Source organism: Hyaena hyaena, unplaced genomic scaffold (assembly GCF_003009895.1).
Source record: "Hyaena hyaena isolate Hyena2069 unplaced genomic scaffold, ASM300989v1 scaffold_428, whole genome shotgun sequence".
NCBI lineage: Eukaryota > Metazoa > Chordata > Mammalia > Carnivora > Hyaenidae > Hyaena > Hyaena hyaena.
Window position 1 is genome coordinate 1,095,822 of NW_024081062.1, and position 24,486 is coordinate 1,120,307.

The 24,486-nt window shown below is 46.1% G+C and overlaps 1 protein-coding gene across 1 annotated transcript in view; it reads left to right on the forward strand.

Annotated features, from left to right (window-relative positions):
* Positions 1-419: 419 nt before the first annotated feature.
* The window catches only part of MAML1 (mastermind like transcriptional coactivator 1), a 44,117-nt gene continuing 20,050 nt past the window's right edge, over positions 420-24,486 (forward strand). Inside the window, exon 1 of the mRNA XM_039252848.1 lies at positions 420-1,031. Coding sequence (XP_039108779.1) covers positions 684-1,031 — 348 coding nt within the window. The 5' untranslated portion in view covers positions 420-683. The remainder of the gene's footprint in view (positions 1,032-24,486) is intronic.

Here is a 24,486-nt window from a genome sequence, read left to right on the forward strand (position 1 = left end):
TGGCTACTTTGGAGTTCATCAAAACAATTCAGAAAGGCTGTAGGAGAAGAAAATGGTGAAGCGCTGCAGTGCCAGGCGGGCGGCTAGGTCCGGCAGTTACGCCTCGAGGACTGCCCCTTTCCTCCGCGGGCCCGGAAGGGCCTGCGGGCGAGGGGTGGCGTTTAGGACCGGCTCGGGTCGGTCATACTTGGCTCGGTGCCCAGCACTGAGGCCCGCCCAGGGGCTTCCCTCCGCCCCTCACTTGAGAGTTCCTTTTAAACTCGTTCGGGAGCCCCAGCGCGCCTCTGGCGTGCTCGCCCCCGCCCCTCGGGCGGCCCGCTCCTCCTGCTCTGATTGGCCGCAGTGCCTGTTCATCAGCCGTGACGCCGGGGTCGCCTGCCGGGGCCCCGCCCTCTTCCGAAAGCCCTGAAAACAATTTTAAGATGGCGGCGGCGGCGGCGCGGAAAACAATGGGGCCGGGGCAGCGGGGACAGGCCGAAGCCTGAGGTGGGCAGCGAGCGCCGGCCCAGGTCGGGCCGACCGGGGCCGGAGGAAGACCCGCTGCCGCGCGCGAGCCCGCTCCGCAGCCCGCGGGGCCATGGCGCGGCCGTAAGGCGGCCGGGCCGCCGGCGGGGAGCGGAGCCCGCAGTGCCAGCCGGCCCCGAGAGGCCCGTCCCGGGCCCGGCCAGTGCAGCCCGCGGCCCATGGTGCTGCCCACCTGCCCCATGGCGGAGTTCGCACTGCCGCGGCACAGCGCGGTCATGGAGCGCCTCCGCCGGCGCATCGAGCTGTGCCGGCGCCACCACAGCACCTGCGAGGCCCGCTACGAGGCCGTGTCGCCCGAGCGCCTGGAGCTCGAGCGCCAGCACACCTTCGCCCTGCACCAGCGCTGCATCCAGGCCAAAGCCAAGCGCGCCGGCAAGCACCGGCAGCCGCCCGCCCCGGCCCCGGCCGCCGCCCCGGCGCCCGCCGCCGCCCCGGCGCCCGCCGCGCCGGCCTCGGCCCCGCGCCTCGACGCCACCGACGGCCCGGAGCACGGCCGCCCAGTCGCGGTGAGTAGGGCGCGGGGAGCAGCCCCTGCCCGAGAGACACTGACTGCCCCCTGACGCCGCCCGGCAGCTTTGAGACTTCCCCAGCGCCCGCAACTCCTCGGGTCTGGCTCGGGGGAGGCTGACATGGCAGGGACCGAGCGGCTGTCATCTGCGGGAAATGGTATTGTGGCATTACTTTGGGAAAACATGACCGTAAGGACCTTACATTAAGGCCCCTCCCAGCCATGGTGAACCACCAGCTGGTGAACGGTGGTTGAAAGGTGGTTCTTCCAGACTCGATTCTGAGATTTTGAGAACTTTTGGGGGGGAACAGACTGGCAAAGTGTTGCCTCTGATAGTGGCCTAATTTATTCTACGTATGTCTGTAGGGTCGCTTTGAAGAGTCAGGGCTTACATGGAAATAAGTCGGCCTTATTTGTCTAAACTGTTCTGGACGGAAAAATCCAAAAATCTTGGGAAATTGTAGTAAAAGGCATCATACTGCTCGTGAGTTGTAAGAAAGTATTGCGTTTAGGCAGTCCAGAAATTCGTGATGCCAGCAATATTGTTGACAGTTCCCGTTTTCATTTATAAGCCTATTTAAAATCTTTGATGATGTTGGGAAATTTGTTGGTTAGAGGTTTATCTCCCTGAAACTGACTTATGAAAGGAAGACAGGTAAGAGGTGTTTTGTTGTGGTGGTGGTGGCGGCGGTGGTGGTGGTGGTGTTTTCTTGGTAACTTAACGTTTAAAACGAGTGTTTAAAACCGAGTTTGTTTTTGTGTCTTTTAAGAATTTGTGCCTTCATCAGCTCTCACGCGGGCTGTTGCTGTTCTCTACCATAACTAACTAGTCTTTAGGCCATTAGTCTTTTTCTTCCTTCTCTAAATGCTGTGGGCCCTATACTCTGGTTAAATTCTTTTCCTTGTTCTGTCCTACACTAGGCTGCTGGACGCTTCATTGCTTCTTGTATTAAGAGTAGTCCAGTCTTCTGGGCCTCACTTTTCCTGTCTGTAAACTGTGGATGTGTTTTGTTTCTTAACCTCCAGGATTCTTATAAGACTCTAGTGAGTGCAGATGTGAGCATATTTCATAAGCAGAAGGGCTGCCTGCAGGACAGACCCTGCTCGCCTTTAAGAATCCTACCATCCTTCAGCTCATCTTCCTCTTCTTTAGAGCTAGTTTCAGACCACCCTTGCTCACAATCAGATTCTCCTTTGTCCAGACATTTACAAAAGGTGTGGTCGGCAGGATTTATTTTTAGCACATAGTGGTGCTATTTTAGGTCATGTCTTGCCAACTAGACTGTAAGCCCTGGGAGGCAGGCAGGGAGGGGTTCAGCTCAGAGTGCTGAGCAGTCTTGGGCCCTCAGCCTGTGTTTGCTGAGTGATTGATATTAAACTTCATAGTACTTTAGTCAGTAGTCTGTGCTCTTGTGCACTAATCTCAAAAAGCAGAATGGCTTAATATCATGAGCTAGCTTTACTAACAACTCTTGTTTTAAGGAAAGCCTTTAAGAGTAGTGGGTATTCATTCCAGGTTAAGTAAACAATGAAAGCTCATAAAAATCCTAGTTTTATACTCAAATAGTTGCCTTGAACACCCTGTAGAAGGTATATTAGTAGTGAGAGCAAGAGCTTAGACCCTATATGTTATTTTTAGTCCTGATCTACTGAGAAGTTAGGCCTGCTGTTTGAAGAGAAATAATTCTGAGTGTGTTAGAACTTGAATCTGGCTTGTCAGTCATTCCTTTGGGATCAGATGTGTCATGTTATGTTGATGTCTTATCACATGAAACTTTGACCCCTGGGATTTCATGAGTTTAAACTTCAGAGTGGAAGTGCTCCTCCACCTCCCTACGATGAAGGGGGGGGACCCTTTTCACTTCAGTCCGCAAGTGATTCTAGCTGAGCTCTTCAGCCTTGGAATGGGGTCCTAACAGTGGAAGAGCAGTATCGCTAAGAAAATAGCGGTGTTTTCCCTTTTAATGGCTTCTTCGGTTCAGACAGGAGAGCGTCCTTGCCTGGATAGGACTCTGGTTTGGAGAGAAAGCACAGCTTTGCACAGAGAGATGGACAGGAGAAGGTGCCTCTTGGTCATTGTTATTTTTGACAGTTCTATTGTATGTATTTGATCTAATTAATATCCCTTATGTTGGGAATATGATAAGTTCTTGTTTTCCAGATGTGCTGTAGTACTGTTAGGCAGCTGTTCCACAGCCAGAGTTCCCAGCAGCAAACCCTTTGTAAAACTGAAAAGGGATCAGATTTACAATAGAGTTCGCCTTCAGGTTTTTTCCTTTCTTAGGATGCCCCACCACAGGAGGCTTAACCACTGTCTGCTTATGCTGTTAAGGATGGGTCAGAAACAGTGCTTTAGACTTTCTTCTGTTTCCCTTGTCAAGGAACGGCTTATTGGGTTTTCTTTATGTTGTCTGTGTATTAAAAACCATATTGTTTTCTGATGACAGTTAGGATTGACTTTTTTTATTGGGTATGCTAGATTATAGGGAATTATCCAACCACTTGATACAAGCACTCATTCTTTAATGAGAATAGTCTTTTACATTAGCTTGAACGTTTTCTTTTAGTAAAAGGCTATAAAGGTTTCTGCCTCATCCCTTTATCCACCATTGTTACACTTTTGCTCTTATTCTTTCAGTAGTTGTGAAAGTCCGTGGACAAGTTTGACAGTTGCATGCCAGCCACCAGTGGCAGTTGCCTTCCCTGCTTGGTTTAGGTGTGAAAACTTTCCCTTTCTCTTTTTAACTTTTTTTATTTGTACATAATTTAAATAATGTTTTGAAGTTCATTATTTATTTTGAGAGAGTGTGTGAGCACAAGCAGGGGAGGGGGCAGAGAGGGGGAGAGAATTCCAAGCAGGCTCCACACCAGAGCCCAGTGGGGGGCTAGATCTCATGAACCATGAGATCATGATCTGATCTGCAGTCAAGAGTCGGATGCTTAACCAGTTGAGCCATGACACAAATAGTACAAGGGACCTCTCTACACCTTTTACTTATGTTCTGCTCATTATCACCATTGTGCCCCATTTACTTTATCATTTGCACACACACTCTTTCCTGTCTCCATCTATCCATCTCTTTCTGTCTCTCTTAAAACCTTTGTTCTCTGAACTGCATGAGAGCACTACCTACATGCCCCATGGCTCTCTACCTGCAGACACCCCAGTGTGTACCTTCTGAGAGTTAAAAAAGATGTACAGGGGCACCTGGGTGGCTTAGTCGGTTAAACGTCCGACTTTCGCTTAGGTCATGATCTCGTGGTTCATGGGTTCGAGCCCCGCGTCGGGCTCTGTGCTGACTGCCAGCTCAGAGCCTGGAGCCTGTTTCGAAGTCTGTATCTCCCTCTCTCTGACCCTTCCCTGCTCACGCTATCTCTCTCTCCTAGAAATAAATAAAAATATTAAAAAAAAATAAAAAAGATGTACAGAACTTTAATAATGATTTGGTAGAGCAAACTAATATTAGAATTATGCAGATAACAAATTACTTCCAGGGAGTAGATATTTCTGAACGTAAAACAGACATTGTGTTGTAATAGTGTGAGATAGTTTTAGAGAAAAGATGACTAATGTGGCTTTAGGATCCTATTTCTTCCTATAACATCCGGGACCTTGCCCTGGCACTCTTTCTTTTTTATATTTAGTATCCTCTTTCCCACCGGGTCTTTCCCTTCAGCTTGAAAACATGGGCAGTTATTCTCCTTTCTTTTGTCTTTTCTCACCCTCAAAATAGTATTCCATATTTTTCCTTCCCTTTGCCCTTTCCCCTTGAACTTCCCATTTACTCATGAGCCCATTGTAATCTGCCTTTTACCTCTTCTACTTTTCCGAAGTTACCCCCTTAAATGGCACCAAAGATGGAATTGCCAAATTCAGTGGCTTCTTAGTCATCATTCTTTTTGACTTCCTCCTTCCCAAGACTCTTCTCTTAGCTTCTACTTTCTTCTGGTTCTCTTTCCAGCTTTCTGATTTTTTTTTTTCTCAGTCTCCTGCTTTCCTTATTCTTGCAACAAGTACTTGAGTGCCCACTGTGGGCCAGAGGAATATAGCAGTGAACAGGCAAATTAAAACTCCTGCCTTCGTGGAGAAAGAGATTGATAATTTTAAAAATTAATTTTTGTAGTATTAGTTACAACACCAAGAAAAAATTAAGAGAGTAATGTGATACTGGTGACTTACAGGAGCAGCTTTAGGTAAGATGCTTCATCTTTATTTGGACCCGATTGACAGGAGGTCATCAGTCAGCTTTAAGTCTCAGAAGAGAACATTTCACTTACCGAAAACCACCAGTGCAAAGTCTCTGAGGCGGGAACCTTCTGAGCTTGCCTGAAGAACAGAAAGGAGATCCTTGTGGCTGGAGCCACATGGCAGGGAGGCAGCTATGTGTGAGAGGTAGGCATGAAGGACCAGATCACATGCAGTGGGGAACAGTTAGCAGGATTTTAAGAAGTGTGACTTCATTTTTTTATGTTTATTTATTTTTGAGAGAGAGGATGAACAGGGGAGGGGCACAGGGAGAGAGGGTGACAGAAGGTCCAAAGAGGGCCCCACTCTGACAGCAGAGAGCTCAATGTGGGGCTTGAACTCATGAACTGTGAGATCATGACCTGAGCCGAAGTCAGACGCTTAACCGACTGAGCTACCCAGGTGTCCCAGCGTGACTTATTTTTTAAAGGCCATTCTGATGCTGTGTGGAGAATGCTTGGGAGTGGTGTGCACATGAGTGGATGCAGTTAAGGCTTTTGCAGGGTGGTAGTAGACTAAGGCTGGTGGTAGTAGTGGAGATAGGAGCAGATGGGTTTGGTACGGCTCCCAAAGGCAGAGGTGACCGGGTTCAGTGATGGACCAGATGGGTTGGATGGAGGCAGGGGGCAGAAGAGAGGAGAAATTGAGAAGAATTATGAGTGTTTTTGGCTTGAGAAGCTTTCTTTGCACACTTGTTAGATAATTGGTGTTCCTCAGGTTGCTCTATCTTCTACTCTTTCTGCTCAGTCATGTTTTCCTGGGTCATGTCATTGTTGGTTTCATGGCTTCATCAACCACGTATAAAACAAGATTCTGGAAATCTCCAGATCTCTCTTCCAAGATTCAGATCCATACTTCGACCTGTCTACTGGATGTTTCCACTTTTTTTTCCCACATGTCCAAAATGGACTCTCGAGTTCTGCCAATCTTCTATTCCTTCTGAGTGTATCCTGTAGTCCAGTCATCTGAAGGAAAAATGTGTCTATCGCCCACTCCTTTCCTGCACTTCCAGCTTTCCATTGGTCATTTGTTTAACCAGTTTGAGCTCCTGCTGGGAGCCAGGAACTGTGGCAGTACTGGACCTGTGTCATGCAACCTAATGGGGAGTATGTGGTATACTAGTAATGGTACAGCCACGTTGAGGCCTGCAAAGCCTGTGGGAATACTGGGGAAAGGATACCCCTCGGGTACAGTTTGAAGGCTTTAAAGATTTGACTTTTTTTTTTAAATCGAGTTTTATTTATTTACTTTTTTAAAGTTTATGGGGGGGGCGCGGGGCAGGGAAGGGCAGAGGGAAAGGGAGAGAGAGAATACCAAGCAGGCTCTGCACTGTCAGCACGGAAACCATTGCAGGGCTCCATCTCATGAACTGCGAGATCAAGACCTGATCCGAAATCAGGAGTCAGACATTTAACCAGCTGAGCCATCAGGAGCCCCATAAACAGCTTCCTTTATTTAGGACTTTTCCAAACCTTTCATATACTAATATGCACAGGGACTTGAGCTCTTATCACAAGGCATCTAATAGGATTTTGATCCCTTTGGGAAACTAAGCAGAAGCACAAAATTCTGATCATTGAGTAGTTCTTTGAATTTGGGGCTTTAAGTGCCAGAAGCTGGAACGTTAGGAGTCATGGTGAAAAGCCATATATTTGATGCTGGGCATAGATGGAATAATTTTGCAACACTGTGAACCTACTCAACACATTTTTATGTTGACATCTAAAACTTTTCACTCCAAGTTTTTAAGCTTATCAGAAATCATAATGCATTCATTGTGTCGATCAGCTGTATGCTGTATTACCATAACTTGATTTATTAAGTGAAATATATGAAATAAGAAATGTGTTTAACACAGAGCCTTCTAAGTGCTGCATATATTCAATATGAATAAACTATTTTAAAAAGAGAAAAGACAGAAAATCCTATTTATAGTTTCAGCAGATGTAACTTCCAAAGAATTATAAATATTAACATTTAAAAATAAAATGGTTACATCACTTTTTAAAACGTAGCCTGTGGGGGGCCCCTGGGTGGCTCAGTCGGTGGTTAAGGTGGTTAAGCGCCTGACTTCAGCTCAGGTCATGATCTCATGGTTCATGGGTTGGAGCCCCGCGTCCGGCTCTGTGCGGACAGCTCAGAGCCTGGAGCCTGCTTCGGATTCTGTCTCCCTCCCTCTCTGACCCTTCCCTGCTCACACTCGCACGCGCGCTCTCTCTGTCTCTGTGTCTCTCTCAGAAATAAACATTAAAAAATTTTTTTTTAATAAAAATAAAATGTAGCCTGTTGTAGGGGCGTCTGGGTGGCTTAGTCGGTTAAGCGTCCGACTTTCGCTTAGGTCATGATCTCGCGGTTCGTGGGTTCGAGCCCCGCGTCGGGCTCTGTGCTGACTGCCAGCTCAGAGCCTGGAGCCTGTTTCAGAGTCTGTGTCTCCCTCTCTCTCTGACCTTCCCCTGCTCACACTGTCTCTCTCTCTCTCTCCTAGAAATTAAAAAAAAAAAAAGTAGCCTGTGGAATCTGAATACCTTAGCAATATGCTTTCATCAGCCATTTAAAGATTCCTTTTTTTTATAGAAATTTTTTATTTTTAATTTTTTTTAATTTATTTATTTATTTTGAGGGAGAGAGTGCACTCATGCACTTGGGGAGGGGCAGAAAGAGAGGTTAGAGAGAATCTCAAGCTGGCTCCGTGCTGTCAGCACAGAGCTGGATGTGGGGCTTGAACTCATGAACTGTGAGATCATGACCTGAGCCAAAACCAGGAGTCCTACGCTTAACCAGCTGGCCACCCAGGCGCCCATTTCATAGAAATTGTAAATCCTTCCTTTTCCTCCAACTTGCACTTCTTTACACTTGCCCCACATGGTTTTATTGTAACATAGTATATGCTTTTTTAAAAAGTCTTTTTATTTTATCAGTCTGGCAAATTTCTTGGCAACAAAAAATAGGTATAAAAATGGAAAATTTAAGACTTTTCAATTTGCTTTGACCATAAAACTCTATGGATATTTTTGCAGTTTTTAAGAAAAGTTAATTTATACAAAAGAAGAATATATGTAGCATTTATAAGATTTTGGGTGTTACATATTTCTTATTTCAGTAACTTTTTTAAATTTTTGTTTATTTTTGAGAGAGAGAGAGAGACAGAGCTTGAGCGGGGGAGGGGCAGAGAGAGAGGGAGACACAGAATCCAGGCTCTGAGCTGTCAGCACAAAGCCTGATGTGGGGCTTGAACTCACAAACCATGAGACCGTGACCTGAGCCAAAATTGGGATGCTTTAACCACTGAACCACCCAGGTGCCCCTCTTGGTAAGTTTTGAGTTATAGTAATTTAGTATACAACAAACAATAAATACGTTATAAATTTTTATAAGTAATTAAGGAAAAAGAGTACAAGTTTATTAGAAATGCCTATCTTGGTGAGACGAATGAGTCTCCTCTGCCTCGATTTGTTCATGTAACCGCTGGTGAATAGTATATGTGCTGCCGAAGCGAGCACAACCACTGGTGAATATTGTTGACAAAATGAGAGTCCTCAGTTCTGTTCATGTTTTCTGTTTTTATAAATTTTAAGCCCCAGAAATCCTTATTCACATAAATGCAAAAGAAAGATGAAAATTATACTCTTGGATCTAGAGAGTATAATGCTAAGTAAAATAAGTCAGTCAGAGAAAGATAAATACCATATGATTTCACTCATATGTGAATTTAAAAAACAAAACAAGCGAAGGGGAAAAAGAGAGAAATCAAGAAACAAACTCTTAACTATAGAGAACAAACTGCTGGTTACCAGAGGGGCTGAGGTGGGTGGGGGAAATAGGTGATGAGGATTAAGGAGGGCACTTGTGATGATCACTGGGTGATGTATGGAAGTGTTGAATCACTACATTGTACACCTGAAACTAATATAACACTGTATGTTAACTAACTGGAATTTAAATAAAAACTTTTTAAAAAAAGAATTAGAAACATTTTGGCTTATGGAAGGTTTAATCTCATCATTAATCATTCACTTACTCAGTTACTGAGAAATATAACAAAAGGGCTTTATCAGATAGTCTTACCAATTGATTGAGTATACCTGTTTTTTTTTTTTTTAGAGATACCTTGTTTAACCTAATATTCTCAAAATTGGTTGGGTGAATCAAAATACTGTTCATTTCAATACACCTTTGTTAGTACAGTATTTTTGATAAAATATTTTCATCTGCTTTAAGTATATTTTTAGCAAAACCTTCGAACTGTGTCTTGTTTAATATATGAAAAGCGTGTAAAGTGTTTATCCGGTAACCTGATTGGCAAAACCAATTTTTACTGTCAAATCAGTCAGCCAAATCAGACTCAGCTTTCTGTCAGAAAAACTTAGACTGTATTTTTCCAAATACACACTTAGTAATGTACATCCCCATGACTACCATCTCACTTCTGAATTCTAAGGGAGAAAGGTAAAGAGCATGGAGTTTTGTCACCTGCCAAATAACGCATATTGTTTTCATATTTCGTACCCATGTTCTTTCTGCTTTCTCATGGAGCATCCTTCAAAGAGCTATATGTGTTTTGATTACTTGGGTTGGAAGAATGATGTCTTTTTTTTTTTTTTTTTTTACATTTTTAAAAATGTTTATTTGTTATCGAGACAGACAGAGTATGAGCAGGGGAGGGGCAGAGAGGGAGGGAGACACAGAATCCGAAGGAGGCTCCAGGCTCTGAGCTGTCAGGACAGAGCCTGACGTGGGGCTCCAGCTCATTGACTGCAAGATCGTGACCTGAGCCGAAGTCAGATGCTCAACTGACTGAGAGCCACCCAGACGTCCTAAGAGTGATATCTTTAAATGGAAGGTATCACAAGTCCTGCTCCCCACTCAATGGTACGTCTGAATTTAAAGCATCCTAGCTCACAAACCAGACATTGGCCATGTGAGTGCTCAAGGCCCTAAGGTCAGTGGAGAACTATTGTATGTGGCCGAGTGGAGCAAAAGGAGAGAATGGTGACCACTTGGAGCCGCATCAGTGCTACCAGGTCTGATGGGACAGCATGTTAGTGATATGGCATCTGGAACCATGGGAATGAAGCCTGTGTGCTGCAGTCTCAAGAGCCCCCAAATACTTAGACTACAGTTCGTTGTTTGTTTGTTTATTTGTTTGTTTTGAGAGAGAGAGGAAGAGCACGTGTGTGCGAGCACAGAAAGGGCAGAGAGGACAAGGGAGAAAGGAAATCCCAAGCAGGCTCCACACTGCCAGCGTGAAGTCCTATTTGGGGCTCAGCCCAAACTCACAAATTGACTGTGAGATCATGACTTGAGCCGAAATCAGGAGTCAGACACTTAACAGACTGAGCCACCCAGGCGCCCCTGAATGCAGTTCTTTGAAAATAGTCTAAATTCTGTTGGTGTCGTCACAAGTATCTTTCCCCAGTCTTGTAATGTCTGACAGCTCCGTATTGTTCAGAATTCTGTTCCTGTGTCATCTTGAGCTTGAGTTCAACCGCTGTCACGATCACCACATTGAGCTACAGTTAGCGTGTTTGCTGCTCTCCATTAGACTGTGAGCAAACCGAGAGCAAGACCAAGAGTCTAGCACCTGCCCCATATTTTATAGTCAGCAGGCGTTTATTCAGTGAATGTTAATGATACTGTGGATGGAGCTCTGAACTGAATCATAAGCTGTATGTCTTTAGGCTGGGATCATTTCAGAAGTGGAGTTGGTAGAGGTAAGACTACAGGCCCTGATTTGCACTCCCACGTTCATTGCAGCGTTGTTCACAGTAGAGGTAGAAGCAGCCTAAGTATCCATCAGCAGAGGAATGGATGAAGAAAATGTGGTGGATACGTATGAGATAGTATTCAGCCTTAAAAGGGAAGGAGATCCTGTCTTATGCTAAAACAGGGATGAACCTTGAGACCATTATGCTAAGTGAAATATGCCAGTTGCAAAAAAGGCAAATGCTGCATGATTCCACTTGCATGAGGTATCTAAGTAGTCAAACTCTTAGAAATAGAAAACAGAATGGTAGTTGCCAGGGGCTGAAGGGAAGAGGATGGGGGAGCTATTTATTGGATACAGAGTTTCAGTTTTGCAAGATGAAAAAGTTCTAGAGACCAGTTAGTTGTACAACATGTACTGTACGCTTTAAAAAGGTTGAGATTTCATGCTATACTTTGTGAAATGGGTTTTCACCACAGGTTTTTTTTTTTTTTAATTTAAAAAATTTGTTTAATGTTTTATTTATTTTTGAGAGAGAGAGAGAGACAGCATGAGCAGGGGAGGGTCAGAGAGAGAGGGAGACACAGAATCTGAAGCAGGCTTCAGGCTGTGAGCTAGCTGTCAGCACAGAGTCCAATACTCGAACCCACGAACCATGAGATCGTGACCTGAGCTGAAGTCCGATGCTTAACTGACTGAGCCACCCAGGCACCCCCTACCACAGTTTTTAAAAAATTAGCTACGAGATTAAAGCTATGGTTTTCCAAACCAGATGCTCTAAAGACTTTCTAGCAACTTAAGGGATTCTTCTGTTGTTTATTTTAATAGACAGAGCACAAGCAGGGGAGGGGCAGAGAGGGAGCGGGAGAGAGAGAATCCCAAGCAGGCTTCGAGCTTAATCCTACAAACCGTGAGATCAATGACCTGAGGCGAAATCAACAGTCGGACACTTAACAGACTGAGCCACCCAGCCACCCCGCAATTTAAGGGATTCTTAATTAAGGGCATATCAGCAAAATTATAGAGAGCAGAGTCATTTAAAAATCAATCAAGGAAAGATGTGAGATTCTGTGTTCCTCTGCTTAAATCTAAAACAAGGAAAAACTTCATATGCATGTTTCTCTATTGCTATACTGCATCTTTATTACTGTATAATTATGAGTAAAAATTTGTAGTCTAAACAAAACAAAAAGTATGTCTTCCCTATGTCTCAGGGAAGGAAGGTAGTTCAAGATTTGTATGCAAAATGGGTGAAGCTAGTTATGGGCCTGGAATCAAAAAATCTGAATGCAGTGACAGTTTGGGCCTAAAGTAATTGGATGGCTTTAGGCATGGCACTTTCTCTTGCTCCAATTTCCTCATCTTTAAAAGATGTTAAGGAAAAAAAAAAATTCTAAGAGACCAGAGATTGTAAACTGAGTGGAAAAGTTTACCTCCAGGCAGAAAATACAGTCTAGCACAGTCTAGGCTCTGAGGGATGTGGTTCAGGGGAGGAAAACTAGGGTGTTTTTTTAAAGCCAGAAGACCGCAAACCATCTCTTCCCTAACTGGGAAGCAAAAACTCTGTGTTGCTGATTGGCTGGTGATAATCAGGACCTTTCCATCAAGGAAGCCCTGGGCTGCCTGGAGGTGGGCTGCTATGTACGGGGGCAGCCAGGTTGGGATTCCGTCTTCAGCCACCTCTGGTACTTCTGTGTGATGTGCCTGTCAGTAGGGTCATGGCATCCGGTTGGATCTGCTTTGGTACAAGTAGTCAAGCTAGTCAGATCAAAAGAAAATTTTAGGGGCGCCTGGGTGGCTTAGTCGGTTAAGCGTCCAACTTTCACTTAGGTCATGATCTCGGTTTGTGGGTTCGAGCCCCGCATCGAGCTCTGTGCTGACTGCCAGCTCAGAGCCTGGAGCCTATTTCAGAGTCTGTATCTCCCTCTCTCTCTCTGACCCTCCCCTGCTCTCTCTCTCTCTCTCTCCTAGAAATAAATAAAAATATTAAAATATATATATATATATATATATATATATAAAGAAAATTTTAAAAGGACTTGACTTTTTCAATATATTGTTTTTAGTCCCCACCACAATCTCCGGTGGTAGATATCATTTGCATCCACTTTCATTTGTAAGGAAAGAGAGACTCGTAGGTTAACACGCCACGGTTGCCAGCTCAGTGGGAGGACAAGAATTCAGACCAAAGTCTAGTACCAGACTGCTTTATCTTTCCACTGTGCCATTTAGGTTCTGCACAGAAGATCACATTTGGGAAAGAACTTTACAAAAATTATTTTTTTTGGAAACAAATTGCCGGTTAATACATTTTTTAGTATAGTAAAGACACACTCTGTGGCAGAGGGGCATATATGTCAGAATTACTTGGGGCACTTAAGTTTATGTATTTATTTTGAGAGAGAGACAGCATGAGCAGGGGCATGCAGAGAGAGAGGGGCAGAGAGAGAGAACCCCAAGCAGCCTCTGCTCCATCAGTGCACAGCCTGATGCAGGGCTTGATCTCAAGAACCACGAGATTATGACCTAAGCTGAAATCAAGAGCCGGATACCCAACCAGCTGAATCACCCAGACACCCCTGGGGCACTTTTTAAATATATATCTCCTTGCTGACTGATGGCCTCCCTCCCTCCACCTGTCCCCTGACTTTTATCGTTTATCACTGCTAAAAGGAGTTGCTGTTATTGATGGGAGCATGTCATATCCCTTAGTTGTAGGGGGGTTAGTTAAGTGTTTGGTCTCAGGTCACTTTGTAGGTCATATTGTAGTTTTTTTTGTTTTTGTTTTTGTTTTTTTATATTTTTATTTATTTCTAGGAGAGAGAGACAGTGTGAGGAGGGCAGGGTCAGAGAGAGAGGGAGACACAGAATCCGAAGCAGACTCCAAGCTCTGAGCTAGCTGTCAGCACAGAGCCCGACGCGGGGCTCAAACCCACAAACCGCGAGATCATGACCCAAGCGAAAGCTGGACGCTTAACCGACTAAGCCACTCAGGCGTCCCTGTAGGTCATATTGTAAACCCACACCCCTGACATAGCTTCATAGCAGACCGAGTATATACCTCTCCATCCCTTGATTTGGGGCTTGGACATAGGACTTATTTTGGCCAATGCAGTATTATTGAGAGAGATTAAGAAGATGTATTAAACTTATGAGATAAGAATTTTGAAAAATTCAGAAAGCAAAATCTTGGAAACGTTTTTAAACTATGAAGTATATACATGAGCTATACATATGAAATAGTAATTTTCCCAAAAAGTAAAGAAAAAAAGATGAAACAGATGGAAAATAGAAAACAACGGTGTAGGAAGTCCAACAACTGAATGACAGATATTGCAGCAAGAGGGGCACTGGATGGCTCTCTCGGTTAAATGTCTGACTATGTCTTGGCTCAGGTTATGATCTCAGGGTTTGTGAATTCGAGCCCTGCATTTGGTCCTGTGCTGATGGTACAGAGCCTGCTTGGGATTCTGTTCACTTTCTCTCTGCCCCTCCCCCACGTGTGCATATGCATACTCTCTCCCTCAAAATAAATAAACTTTAAAAAGAAATTACAGGAAAAGAGAAAAAAGGTAGGAAATTATAAAATAATTTGAGATTTAAAGGACAGGAGTTGTTAAATTCAAAGGGCATGCTGTGTGCTCAGCGGTGGGGATGAAAATAGACTCACACCAGTCATAAAATTTCTGAGTTGAGTTTAAAGAAAAGATTCTACAAGTTTCTAGGGTAGAGAGTGTACTAGGTCATATATTAAGTATCAGAATCCCTTTGGACTTCACGACAGCAATGTGTGAAGCAAAAAGACAGTAGTACAGTGCCTTCCAAATTCTGAAGGCAAATGATTACTAACCTAGATCCTTCTCAAGGAACTACTGCAGAAGAGGCACTCCGCCAAATTGAAAGGATAAGTAGAAAAAGAGTAAGATGAGGTACAGAAAAGAGGAGACCCAACACAGGAAAAAATGAAGAGGGAATCACTTAGAGGATAGTAAAAAATGATCCCAGCATCACCGGATGTACACCGGATGTGGAGGGCAGCTGACTGGTCCTGCCTCCGTGTGACCGGAGAGACAGTTGGTCATAACTAAGACACCACCACCCCCACTTCCATCAGGCCATCCTCTTAACCCAAGGACAGAACGCCCAGGAGAGCTTAGTCCAGATTCTCACCCATGTGCTGCCAAGGGTCTCTCCCCTTGTGCTCTGCTGAGGACATGCATATCACTTCCGGAAGTTCTCAGCTCCCTCCCCACCCCAACCCCAGCCGGAGGCAGGCCATGGCAGCTAGGAAGTGGATGCCTCTGGCCGTCCGGTGCCCAGTGCACACCTCAGCCTTGCCAGGCGCCCGACTGTGGAGAGCCCTGTGTTTCCCCAGACTCACATGTGACCTTGCTCAGCACTTTGCCGGGCGGGGCCTCGTCAGCTCCCAGCGAAGGGGAAGTCAGACCACGACCCCGGAGACTGTTCTCACCCCCTCCTGGAGCCCATGTCCAGCTGCGGCAGTGCTGCCCCCTCCTTGCACGGCTGGTGTGTGCTTGCCCTCCAGTTTTGAGACTAGGGTAGTATATTGTTTGGGGAAAGATTATGTGAAGGTGGTAGAACTATAAATAAAATCCAGTAACACAGAATCAGGGTATTAGCTATCTCTTGTGGAGTAAAGAGGGGGGGGTGCCACAATTGATAAAGAGAGCTTCTCAGGGTTAGTATGCATATGAATCACTTGGAGAGCCTTTTAAAATGCAGGTTTCTGGGGTGACTGGGTGGCTCAGTTGAAGTCTCAGTCTCGGTTTCAGCTCAGGTCATGATCTCAAGGTTTGTGAGTTTGAGCCCCACATTGGCCTCTGTGCTGACAGTGCAGAGCCTGCTTGGGATTCTGTCTCTCTCTCTGCCCTTCCCCCACTCTCATGCTCCGTCTCTCTCTGTCTGTCTCTCTGCCCTTCCCCCACTCTCATGCTCTGTCTCTGTCTCTCTGCCCTTCCTCCACTCTCATGCTCTGTCTCTGTCTCTCTGCCCTTCCCCTACTCTCATGCTCTGTCTCTCTCTGTCTCTGTCTCTGTCTCTCTCTCTCTGTCAAAAATAAATAAAAATAAAATGCAGATTTCTAAGGCGGAGGTGGCAGAGACTGATATTTGGCATTTTTAACCTTTCAGGTGATGCCAGTTCTGTTAGTACTGGGACCACACTTTGAGTGCCATGGTTCTAAAGTGTTTCTTAACTTGAGTAGTTGGAAAATGGTGTTTATCATTATTCTTTGCACTGTTACGTGTGCATGTATGTATAATACCTGTCACAACAATCACAAAAGTTAATTGCAAAAGAAAAATATAATATGAGAAGAGTATGTTGAGCAGTAAGCCTGGAGACGTAAACATGTTTAATCATAAAAGCCTTACATACTGTATTAGGGTTTTCCAGAGAAAAAGAACCCTCATATATACATGGTGAGGGGGTGGGGATGGGGAGTATTGATTGGTTGGTTGATTATAGTAAATCGGCTCATGCACTTACAGAGGCTAACAAGTCCCCAGACCTGCAGTGGGCAAGCTGGAGATCCGAGAGAACTAGTGGTGTGGCTCCAGTCCAGATGTTGGCAGGCTTGAGACCCCACAAAGAGCCAGCATCTCCCTTTCAGTCCAGAGGCAGGAAAATGTTCATGTCTCAGCTCAAGGCAAGCAGGCAGGAAGAGTTCCCTCCTAACTCCATCTTTCTGTTCTGGTAGGCCTCAACCGACTGAGGGCGACCTGTACTCACACTACTGATTCAAATGTTATTTTCATCCAGAAGCACCCTCACAGACACACGCAGAATAATGTTTGGCCAAATAAATATTTGGGCACTCTGTGGTCCCGTCAAGCTGATGCACAGAATCAGCCACTGCACACACCGTGGCAAGGGGCTTGCATTTCTTTATATGTACTGTGGAGAGCCAGTTAAAGGATTTAAATAACTGTGAACCATTGAGTAAATCTGTGCCTTAGGTAATCTTTGCAGTGGTGCCTGAGTGGCTCATTTGGGCATCTGCCTCTTGATTTTGGTTCAGGTCATGATCTCCCAGTTCATGGGTTCAAGCCCAGCCCTGCATCGGGTTCTGTGCTGACAGCATCGAGCCTGCCTGGGATTCTCTCCCCTTCTGTCTTCGCCGCTCCCCCACTGGTTCTTTTTCTCTGTCTCTCAAAATAAAAGTAAATAAACATTAAAAAAAAAAACCCACCAACTTTGCAGTGGGTGCAGGAGGGATTGGGGGTGAACATAGGTAGTAGAGAAGGCCTACTTTATTGGTCTAGGCAAGACATGATTAGGAGGAGCTAGAAAGTTGTGGTGTGGAACAGGAGACGGCCGGATGCCAGAGACCGCAAGATGGTAAAATGAACAGGCTATGGTGATTGTTAGATTGAGGATTTAGGGATGAATCAAGAGTTTCTGATTTTTGAGATTCCATTTCCTGATCCTGGATCAGAAGAGCCCCTGCTGAGCTAGGAGTAGCTGAGAAATTGCATTTAGCCACGTGGGCCGGCCTCGGCCTCTTCGCTGACCTGGCCAGAGCAATTGTAGAGGAGTGGCAGGGGACATCAGGTGTCTCCACATTTGCATAGGCCTTGAGCTGCGGCCCTTTTGGAGCCTTGCCTAAGAGGTGTACTGTTAATGTTGCATTGATTTCCATTTATAGTTTCCACCTCAAGTTGCCTCAGGTTGTCTATTCCACCTCAGTGTTTTTATTCAGGAAAGGTTAGAGTCTGGGTGGTAAGTTGGGTCATGGGCTACAACTTGATCACATGCGTGCAGCTTGTGGAGAGTTCAGAATTTATGTGATTCTGGGGACTATGCCAGTCCTCAGTATGGCAGGCAGCCAGCCACCCTGGGAGCTGTGCCGCTGCAGGTGGATGTGTGTAGCTCACGCCCCACACTGCTCTCCACTGCGTCTTCAGGGGTTCTCTCCGTGTCTCTCTCTGTCTCTCTCTCTCACACACACACTCTCTCTCTCTGTCTCTCTCTCTGTCTCTCTCTCTGTCACACACACACACACACACACACACACACACACACACACACACAGGTTCTGAGCTAGAGTTACCTCTGATCTTCTTCCTCTTTGCTCTGCTTACTCTCTCCAAGCCTTAGTTCCCTTACCTGTAAAACAGTGAAAACAACACCTGCTTTGCAGAGTTGCTATGCCTTTCACAGAATAGGTGCTTAATAAATGGTTCCTCTTGTTGGTTTAGGAGATATTATGTGTGTATATATTTATGTATGTATGCCTTTTTTTGTTTTTGTTTTTAATGTTTATTTATTTTTGAGAGAGAGACAGAGTGTGAGCTGGAGAAGGGGCAGAGAGAGAGGGAGACACAGAAACTGAAGCAGGCTCCAGGCTCTGAGCTGTCAGCACAGAGTCCGACACGAGGCTCTATCTCACAACTGTGAGATCATGGCCTGAGCCAAAGTCAGATGCTTAACCGACTGAGCCACCCAGGCACCCTATGTATGTATGTATTTTAAAGAAATGTACGCAACTCAAACTCACGACCCTGAGATCAAGAATCTCTTCCATCTGAGCCCGCCAGGCCCCTTCCTGGGAGATTTCTTCATAAATGTTTATGTGCTGTTGTTAATCAGATATGAACTTTTGCCGGAAGACCTAGTCAACCATGGGGTGTTGTTTTGGTTTGGCAAACTAGCCAGTCCCAACCAACAGGCAGAATTTAGGAGAGCTGTTTACTGAACACTGGTGATGAGTCAGGTCTCATTCTGTTGCTGGAAAGACAGGTGACCGAGGGAGTGACCCTGCCCTAGTAGCTGACAGAGACAGACACAGAGACAAGCCATCACTGTGCTGTGTCATATGTACCATGCCGAGGACTGCACAAAACGCTAGTGGCAAACTCTCCCGTCACTTTTGGGACTTGGGGAAGACGTTAGGGTGTGGGCACCGCGTGCCCTCTGCTGTTAAGTGCAGGGGATGCCCACAGCTCCCTGTGCTCCTGGCACAGCCACCCCTCCACCAGCCTCCATCCTTAACCACACAGGCCCATGGCCTCTCCCGGTCACTGGCCAGAGAGTTCATCAGGACCACTCTGCAGCCACCTGCCATCACTCACTGCACTCAGGCCACACATGGGCCTGCCAGAGACACTGTTCTCCCTCCCGGAGACCCTTGCACCAAGCCCTGCCAGCAAACCTCAGCGGCTCCACATTCAGCACACATCCAGAATTGGCCACTTCACTACCATCACTACCACCCTGGTCTAAGCAGTCACTTTGTTTTTACCTAGAATATCGCCTCCTAGTCAGTCTCCCTGTTTGCCTCGGCTCTCTTGCAGTCTGCTCTCTGTTTAGCAGTCAGAATGAGCTTGTTCCCTGCTCAGTTTTCCATCTCACTCGGGAAAAGCCAACCCTAGCCAGGGTCCACCTGGCTAGACCACCCTGTGCAGGCTGGCACCCCGTCTTTCCTGCCCTCTCATTTTCACTGTCTTCCCTCCTCCAGGTCCCGTCTCCCACCATCTCTTCATGCTCCCCCCTCTCACACCACCACCAGACACACTCCCCCTTGGCCTGGACCCTCTTCCGGACATGTTGCCATGGCGCACTCTCTCATCTCCTGCCGACTTTGGCTCAAACTGCTCGTGCTCTGTGAAGCCTTTCTTGAGTACCTTCTTTAAAATCGTAAGCCCTGCAAATGCCCTTTCTGTGCTTTATTTACTTGGGAGCACAGGCCAAGTAGAATGTAGGTTCCAGGAGAGCAGGGCTTTGTCTGTTTTGTTCTCTGCTGTGTCCCAGGGCCCAGACGGTGGCTGAGTCAGTGCGTGCTCAGTGGTTTTTGCAGAGTACATTGAGTAAGACCATGACAAGGAGTCTGGGAGAAACAGATGGGCAAGGTTGACAACTTCAGTGAAGAAGCCGCCTGTGCAGAAGCACAAGGGCGCCTGGTGTGTTGAAGTTCAGCTTTCCTGATGCAGGAGGGCACAGGCTCCAGGAGGAGCCTTATGCTCGGTGAGGAGCCTGCTGCCTGAAGCAGCCAGCCAGCTCAGGGGCTTTTCCTCTTGTCTCAGACTGTCCTGAAAACGTACAATCAAGGTCAGTTTCTGGAGCAGCACTGTCCAGTAGAGTAGCCACCATCCACAGAGGGCTGTTATGCGCTTGAAGTGTGCCTAGTCCAAGTTGTATTGTGCCAAACATAAAAACACTGAATGTTGAAAACTTCTCATCAAAAAGGAATGCAAAATCCCTCCTCTTAAAATATTAATTACATTCAAAATGGTAATATATTGGGTTTAAACATGTTATTAAAATTAGCTTCACCTGTTTATTTTTAATGTGGCTACACCCAGAAGCTTGTTTAAAACTGTTTCCTGGGCCCGACCCCTCGAGTTTCTGACTCAGGGCATCTGGAATAGTGCCTGAGTACTGCATTCCTGGTAGGTGATTCCCAGGTGATGCTGATGCTACTGGCCTGGGACTGTGCTTGGAGAACCAATGCTCTAGAACAAAATATTGAAGTTATTTTTGAGGTGAGGAGGGGAATACTTTATTAAAAATGTTTATTTTTGAGTGAGAGAGAGTGAAAGAGCGAGTGAGCAGGGGAAGGGCAGAGAGAGAGGGTCCAAAGCAGGCTCTGCACTGACAGCAGACAGCCTGATGCGGGGCTTGAACCCCTGAACCATGAAATTATGACCGGAGCCAAAGTCGGATGCTTAACTGACTGAGCCACCCAAGCACCCTGGGGAATTTTTTTTTTTTTTTAAGTAAGCTCTACACCCAATGTGGGGCTCAAATTCTCAAATTCTCGAGAGTCACATGTTCCACCAACTGAGGGGGTCAGATGCCCCTAGAGGGGAATCATTTGAAGGGAGAAAGTCTCAGATGAAGCAGATCCAGAAGTAAAAAGGTGCAGCTAAAGGCAGTTAACATTTGCAAGGAGAGAGATTTTCCTCTCAGAGAAGAGGGAGGGAAGTAAAGACTCTAGGAAGTTTTGAGATGAAAAAGAGTCACATTTGATTGAGTCGCCTAAGTTAGACTTTGGAAAATGACTTTGAATCAACTAAATCTGTGTCCAAATACTGGTTTAGTGCTCACTTTCCAAGTGGATTAATTTCTTTAAGCCTCAGTACCTTGATCTTGAAATTGGGGGTAATAGTACAGCATCAACCCTACAGGTTGTCATGAAGATTAATTGAGCTAGTACTGCCTCCATTATTGGGCGCAGAGAGCCCATGAAACTGAAAGACAGATGTGCTTGAGGCTAAAGAACAGTCGAGTGACGGTGAAGAGGAGTCCTGGGGAAGGAGGGAGGGTTAATCGTAAACAGTCATTGGGTACCTGCAACTTGCTGGCGTTGGGCATGAAAAGGGCAAGGCCCTTGTCCTCCACAGACAGGTGGGGGGGGGGGCGAAGTAAAGAAAGAAACAGATGAGTGCACATTTACAGTGTGAATTTACAGTGTGAATCCAGTGCTTCACTGTGAGCGCGGGATATAAGTAGTGCGTACAACGCTTTGTTAGAGTGCTAGGGATGGGATAAGGAACTTGAGGTGTGGGGCAAGTGGTCAGGGAAGCAGTACTACAGAGGAATTGATCTTTGAACTAAATCTTAAAGGACTCACAAGAGATCACCAGGGTAGAGGTGTATGCCCAGTCCTGAAAGAAGCTCACGTGACGTTTGGGCCCCAAGCAAATGGCAGGGGCATCTCACCGGGATCAGATCAGACAGGCCCTTAGTGCCAGAGTGAGGGATTTGAACTTCATCTGTAAGTGAGGGGGACAAGGGATTTAGAAATGGTTCATATGTGTATTTTTATAGAGATCCACTCTGGTAACATTATAAAGGGTGGGTTAGAACAGAGAGGGGATAGAAATAGATCAGCATGGGGGCGCCTGGGTGGCTTAGTCGGTTAAGCGTCCGCCTTTCACTTAGGTCATGATCTCGTGGTTCGTGGGTTCGAGCCCCACGTCGGGCTCTGTGCTGACTGCCGCCTCAGAGCCTGGAGCCTGTTTCAGTCTGTGACTCCCTCTCTCTCTGACCCTCCCCTGCTCACGCTGTCTCTCTCTCTCTCTCCTAGAAATAAATAAAACATTAAAAAAATTGAAAAAAAAAAAAAAAAGAAATCAGCATGAAGTTACTTCAGTAATCCAGGTAAAAAAAATTAGCAGCTGACCTAAAAGGGAGGTGTGGTTGTAGTCTGGAGGGATCTGTCACTGGAGATCAATTTGGGAGGTAGAGTCAGCAGAGGACAAGGGTGGAGCCGTGTACCTGGTGGGCAAGTATGAGAGGAAGAGCCAGGTTTGGAGGACATCCTGTACCACATCCATGTGGCGATGTGAAGACTCCAGTTTACAGTCTCATACGTGAGTCTAGAGCACAGAACGGAGGACTGGACACAAAGACGAAGACCCGGGAAATGTTCATTCAGTACAGATTTGAGTGCCTGCTCTGTGCCAGGTTGTCAGGCTGTGGCCGAGGCCCCAGCGTGCATGGGATACCTAGGGAGAGGACAGCGGTGACGAAGGCCCTGCAGGCGACATCACGGCAGGAGGAGGGAAGGAGGAGGGCAGGAGGAACGGAGAAGCAGCAGCCTGCAGAGGGCGGCCGTGGAGAGCCGTCCAGAGAGCCGTCTCACGGGCCTTAAGGGAGAAGCTATTTAGAGAAAGGAGGAGTGGTCATCAGAGTTCAGTGCCTCAGAGAGGTTAAGTCAGTACAGTTTAAGTGTCCCTTGGATTTAAGATCTAGGAGGTCACCTTGGCATGTATGACTAAGTAGAGAGCCCTCTTTGAAGAAGCTCCGGAGAGAAAGGAGAGGATGGGCGGACTGGTGAGCATGTTGTCAGCTGCTCCGTAGGCGGTAGGGATGTGCCTTACAGCCCCCCAGGAAGTGTCCCCGCCCCCCAGCAGCAGCAGCAGCAGCAGCAGCAGCAGCAGCAGCAGCAGCAGCAGCAGCCCTAGCCCTTCTTCCAGTGAGGAAGCTTCTTGAGATGCTTAGTAACTTGCCTGTGAGCATGCGGCAATTAAGCAACCAAACCGGGGTTTGAACCCAGTCTAGCTGTACCCTTAGCACTCAGCCAGATGGTATGTAGAGTAGGATGGGGGGCCAAAAGATGGGAGGCACGGGGTATTGCCAGTGCTTAGGGGAGGAAAGAGGGAGAGGAGAGATGGATGGAAAAGAAACACTGATGGAATGAGCAAGACCCTTAAAGAGGCCACATGCGAATAGGATAGAGGACCCAGGGGGAGGGCGTGACTTTGAAAGGGAAGAGAATCACCCTTACATGCGCAGTCCCTCCATTAGTTGAGGATTTCCTCATACACGAGAAGGTCATGGTGATTATGCTTTCAGTAGTTCATGATGCATTTTTGTCATATTTATCTATGAATGCCTGATTGCACGGAATCATAGAGTTCCAGAGGATTCTAGAGAGGTCTGGTCTAATCAATAATTAGTTATCTGTTGTTTTTTTAAGTGAGCTCAAGTATTATTCCAAAATAACCCTCCCTGGGGTACCTGGGTGGCTCAGTTGGTTAAGTGGCCAACTTTGGCTCAAGTCATGATCTCATGGTTCATGAGTTCGAGCCCTGTGTCAGGTTCTCTGTTGTCAGTGTGGAGCTGAATAATATTCCATTGTATGGATAGCCCACGTTTTCTTTATTCATTCATCCGTTGATGGACTCAGGTTGCTTTGACCTTTTGGCTACGGTGAATATGCAGCTATGAGCATGGTCTACAAATATCTGGTCAAGTGCTTGCTTTCAGTGCTTTTGGAAATGGAATTCTTTTAAAAACAATATTGCTGAATAATATGGTAAATCTGTGTTTTTATTTTTTGAGGAACCACCATACTGTTTTCCACAGCAGATGTACCATTTCATTCCCACCAACAGTGCACAAGGGTTCTGACTTCTCCACGTCCTCACCAACATTTGTTACTTTGGTTTTTTTGGATAGTAGCCATCCTAATGTCTTTGAGGTGATGATAATAATTATTAATGTTTTAGGTGTGATAACAGTATTGTGATGTTATACACACATGTATATTTTTAAGAGTTTTAACCTTTTATTTAAAAAAAATTTTTTGGGGGGCGCCTGGGTGGCTTAGTCGGTTAAGCGTCCGACTTTCGCTTAGGTCATGATCTCGCGGTTCGTGGGTTCGAGCCCCGCATCGGGCTCTGTGCTGCCTGCCAGCTCGGAGCCTGGAGCCTGTTTCAGTCTGTGACTCCCTCTCTCTCTGACCCTCCACTGCTCACGCTCTCTCTCTCTCTCTCTCTCTCTCTCTCTCTCTCTCTTTCCTAGAAATAAATAAAAATATTAAAAAATAAATAAATAAAAAATTTTTAAATTTTTTTATTTATTTCTGAGAGAGAGAGACAGCGTGAGCAGGGGAGGGTCAGAGAGAGAGGGAGAACAGAATCTGAAACAGGCTCCAGGCTCTGAGCTGTTAGTACAGAGCCCGACGTGGGGCTCGAACCCACAAACTGCGAGATCATGACCTAAGCCGAAGTCGGACACTTAACCGACTGAGCC